This window comes from Prunus dulcis, chromosome 4 (genome assembly GCF_902201215.1).
Source record: "Prunus dulcis chromosome 4, ALMONDv2, whole genome shotgun sequence".
Lineage (NCBI taxonomy): Eukaryota > Viridiplantae > Streptophyta > Magnoliopsida > Rosales > Rosaceae > Prunus > Prunus dulcis.
This window is the reverse complement of record NC_047653.1, coordinates 7,145,843-7,149,412: the sequence shown is the minus strand read 5'-3', so window position 1 is coordinate 7,149,412 and position 3,570 is coordinate 7,145,843. Positions and strand designations below refer to the sequence as shown.

At 38.8% G+C, this 3,570-nt stretch overlaps 1 protein-coding gene across 1 annotated transcript; it reads right to left on the bottom strand.

Moving 5' to 3' along the window:
* Window positions 1–454: 454 nt before the first annotated feature.
* On the bottom strand, window positions 455–3,300 carry LOC117625211 (receptor-like protein EIX1). The gene is made up of 2 exons (XM_034356819.1): window positions 2,761–3,300; window positions 455–2,578 (listed from the first exon to the last, which is right to left on the bottom strand). Exons 1-2 carry the CDS (start codon window positions 3,298–3,300, stop codon window positions 455–457), a joined length of 2,664 nt encoding a protein of 887 aa, XP_034212710.1.
* Between the last annotated feature and the right edge of the window lie 270 nt (window positions 3,301–3,570).

The following is a 3,570-nucleotide window of genomic DNA, read 5'->3' as shown; positions in this document are numbered from 1 at the left end:
AGGAAGCATTCACCAAGACTTCAGCCTTGGCAAATGGCAATTGTTAATAATTAATCGTTATTTTGGTTGAGCATTAGGAAAATAAGGGAGTTCAAGTACATTGCAAATTACATGATATAGTGATGGATAGAACAAATACGTTGTTTATGAACAGATGGCTCTAATCATCTGTTTGAATATCCAGTGCACAATAGTTAGGTTCTTATTCAAATATCGTCATATTACTAAAATGATCAAGTCGAAGGATACCAAATGATCAAGTCGAAGGATACCAAATGATCAAGTCACCTTTGAGAACTGTGGGTGTTCTAACAACAGCAAATCAAACTAGAACTTATTTATTTCTAGATGAATTTAAATATACATTACAAACTAAGGGAGAAAAACATTACAAGGTGAAGCATTTTGATTTAAAGAGCTACTTCTACTCTTCTTTATTAATCTAAATTTCCTATCAAGACGAGTCACTTTCACCATAAAATTTTTCCTTCATGTCATCAAACCATCGAAAATAAGCATACCTCCATGATTTCTTCACAATTAATGTGCCACAAACACTCCAAAAGCCTACGATAAAACCAAGAGCCATGCTCATATAGAACCACAACTTGTAATTTCCATCTCCATTGTCATTGTCTGTTGGATCCTTGGGAGTAGAAGTGTTATCTTTGGAGCACTTGGTTGAAAGAGGAAATCCACAAAGGAATGGGTTGCCCTCATAAATGGATGAATCAGGGAGGGCTTGGAGTTGGTTTCCCAAAGGAATTTCACCACTCAAGTTGTTATAAGACAAGTTCAAGTTAGACAAGAAGGTCAAGGATGAAAGACTTTGAGGAATCTGTCCTGAAAGGTGGTTGAGTGAGAGATCAAGAGTATCGAGCTGCGACAAGTTTCCAATCTTTGATGGGATGTTTCCACTGAACTGATTCATTGACAAGTTCAAGTTGCGCAATAGAACGAGACTGCATATTTCTTGAGGGATTTCACCTTCAAACCTATTTGATGAAAGATCAATGCTTTTTACATACGCTAGAGAAGTGTTCAATTGGAGTTCTCTTCCTCTCATCACTGTTGTTTGTTGGTCATACTCTAGATATATATCATAAAAACTGTCATTAAAGATTCTGAGACCAGTGAGATTGTTCAAACACTTGGGGATTGTGCCGGAAAACCAGTTGTGAGCAAGGTCTAGGATGTGAAGGTAGGCAAGATTGCACAACTGTTGTGGGATATGTCCACTTAAAAAATTGGATCTCAGCCTTAGGGTTGACACCGATAAAGCAGTTGATCCTATCCATGGAGGTATTTCACCAGTGAATCTATTATTCCCAAGATCAATGTTCCTCAAAGCAGTGCAGGTTTGCAAGGAAAAAGGAATTTCACCCTCAAAATTGTTGTTGTTCATCTTCAACATGAAAAGAGAACCCGAGTCACCCATTGAACTGGGAAGATTGCCTGAGAGATTGTTGTATGCAACATCTACAATCGTTACATGAGGCAACAGGCTCCATGCTTGTGGAAATTCTCCTGATAGCTTGTTGTTTCTCAGAGAAAGGACATACAAGTGTTTCATGTTGCAAATGGAAGGTGGAATAATGCCATGCAAATGATTTTCAGCAAGATAAAATGATTCCAATTTTGGAAACTTTTGGTCAAAATTCAATGGAATGGTGCCAGAAAATGAATTAGTTTCAAGCTTAAACCGAACCACATTGTCACCAGACCAAAGTGGAATTGGTCCATCAAATTGGTTATGACTCAAATCCAAAAGCAGTGCATTTGGGAGTTTCAATTGCAAGGGAAGCTTTCCACGGATTTGGTTGGAAGACAAATCCAAATACTCAATTTGGGAAGATAATTTCATGAACCAATCCTCGGGTATAGAATCTGAGATTCCAGTGGAAGAAAGTTTGACAAAGACAAGTTGAGTTTGAGATTGAAGCCATGCCCCAAAGGCAGGACCTACTTTACAGTTCCCAATGTTAATTTTGTGCAGCTTAAAAGGAGGAACCCACTCATAAGACACATTGAAAATGAGAGGAATAGGGAGAGTTGGGTTTGGGATGACTTTGCCTAATGAAAAGTATTTCAATCTTGTGAGATTTGTGAAATGGGCTTCTGTTAAAAACCCTTCCCATGAGTTAAGAGATAGATCTAGGTGAACAAGCTCGGAGAGTTGCCCCAAACTTTTAGGAATGGACCCACTCATATCGTTATTGTAGAGGTTAAGATACTTCAAGTTGTGTAGCATCCCTACTGAGGCGGGCAGTTGGCTTTTCAGCTTATTAGAAGACAAATCTAATGACTCTAATTCACTATTGGGACAACTTGATAAACCACCCAAAAGCTCTTGAATCCCCCCTTCAAATTGGTTATTTGCAAGATTCAATGTCTTTAGATTGCAAAAGTTCCCGAAGAATTTGGGAATTTGACCTGCAAGATCATTAAAAGATAAATCAAGAGCTTCTAGTGATTGGAGGCTTTCAAATTCACTGGGAACTGGACCGGCCAAAAGATTACCACTTAGATCAAGTTTTCTGAGGCTAGACAGATTAAAGAACCACCCAGGAAATGGAAACTTCAAATCATTATATGACATGTCAAGGATCAAAAGTGATGTGAAGCTAACATTTCCTAGTGAGATTGAAAGGCTTTTAATTTGGCATGCTGGTAAGTGCAACTCTAGTAGGGAAGGAAACTGGGAAATATTTTAGGGAAGAGAGATTGGAAACTGGGAAATCATTATATTACCAAACTTACCCCAATGTTGTTGAGGTCCACTCCTTCAAGATTGAGGTATTTTAGGGAAGAGAGATTGGAAAGCCTATTCAAGCTGTTGAAAGGTAGTTCAAGTGAAGAGTAGTCAGACTCTTCACTTAGGTCAAGATAGTTCAAGTCTGATAGGTTGCCAAGATGAGCTGGAATCTCCCCTCCAAATGAAGCATATGAGAGATTAAGATACCTCAAACTTTTGAGATGACCAAAGAATGTGGGAATGGGAATCCCTTCAAAATCATTCCTGCTTAGATCTAGGTGGGTCAAAAGTTTCAAGCTAAGTAAAGAAGGATTTATCTCACCACCCAAAGAAGACTTCTCCATCTCTTCCCACTCTCCATCGAAAACAGACAGTGTGTATGTGTATGTATTTTGGAGATCAATCTTTTCAACGTGACCGGTGATGTTGTTGCATGAAATTCCTTTCCATTGACAGCAAGCTTGACCAACCCATGAAGAAAGCCTCCCAGAAGGATCAGTGAGATTTTGTTTGAAGGCGAGGAGAGCCCATCTCTCCTCGTCCATGCATGGTTTCACACTTGGAAGTGCGTCACCAAAAGAGAGTTTACTAGTGTGTAAGCACAATATAATTGAACATATATATAGGAGGCAAAGGAGGGTGCGAAAGAGTTAATGAAATAATGCCGTCCAGATAAAAGATTCCAAATCTTCAACCCATTTTACACGTTATTTCATTGCAAGTGTAGCCCTAGCTAGGGATGCATACTAGATTGACTAAAAGGCATAAATAATACCACTGATGACTAAGCTCACCATCGTATGTGATTTAACTAT

What these genes read in the sequence shown, in the direction of transcription:
- LOC117625211 (XM_034356819.1), bottom strand. Translation starts at nt 3,300, where the DNA reads ATGGACGAGGAGAGATGGGCTCTCCTCGCCTTCAAACAAAATCTCACT. An exon ending in TGGACCTCAACAACATTGGG is followed by an intron (nt 2,579 to 2,760) that starts GTAAGTTTGGTA and finishes AATGATTTGAAG; the next exon opens with TTTCCATTTCCTGGGTGGTT.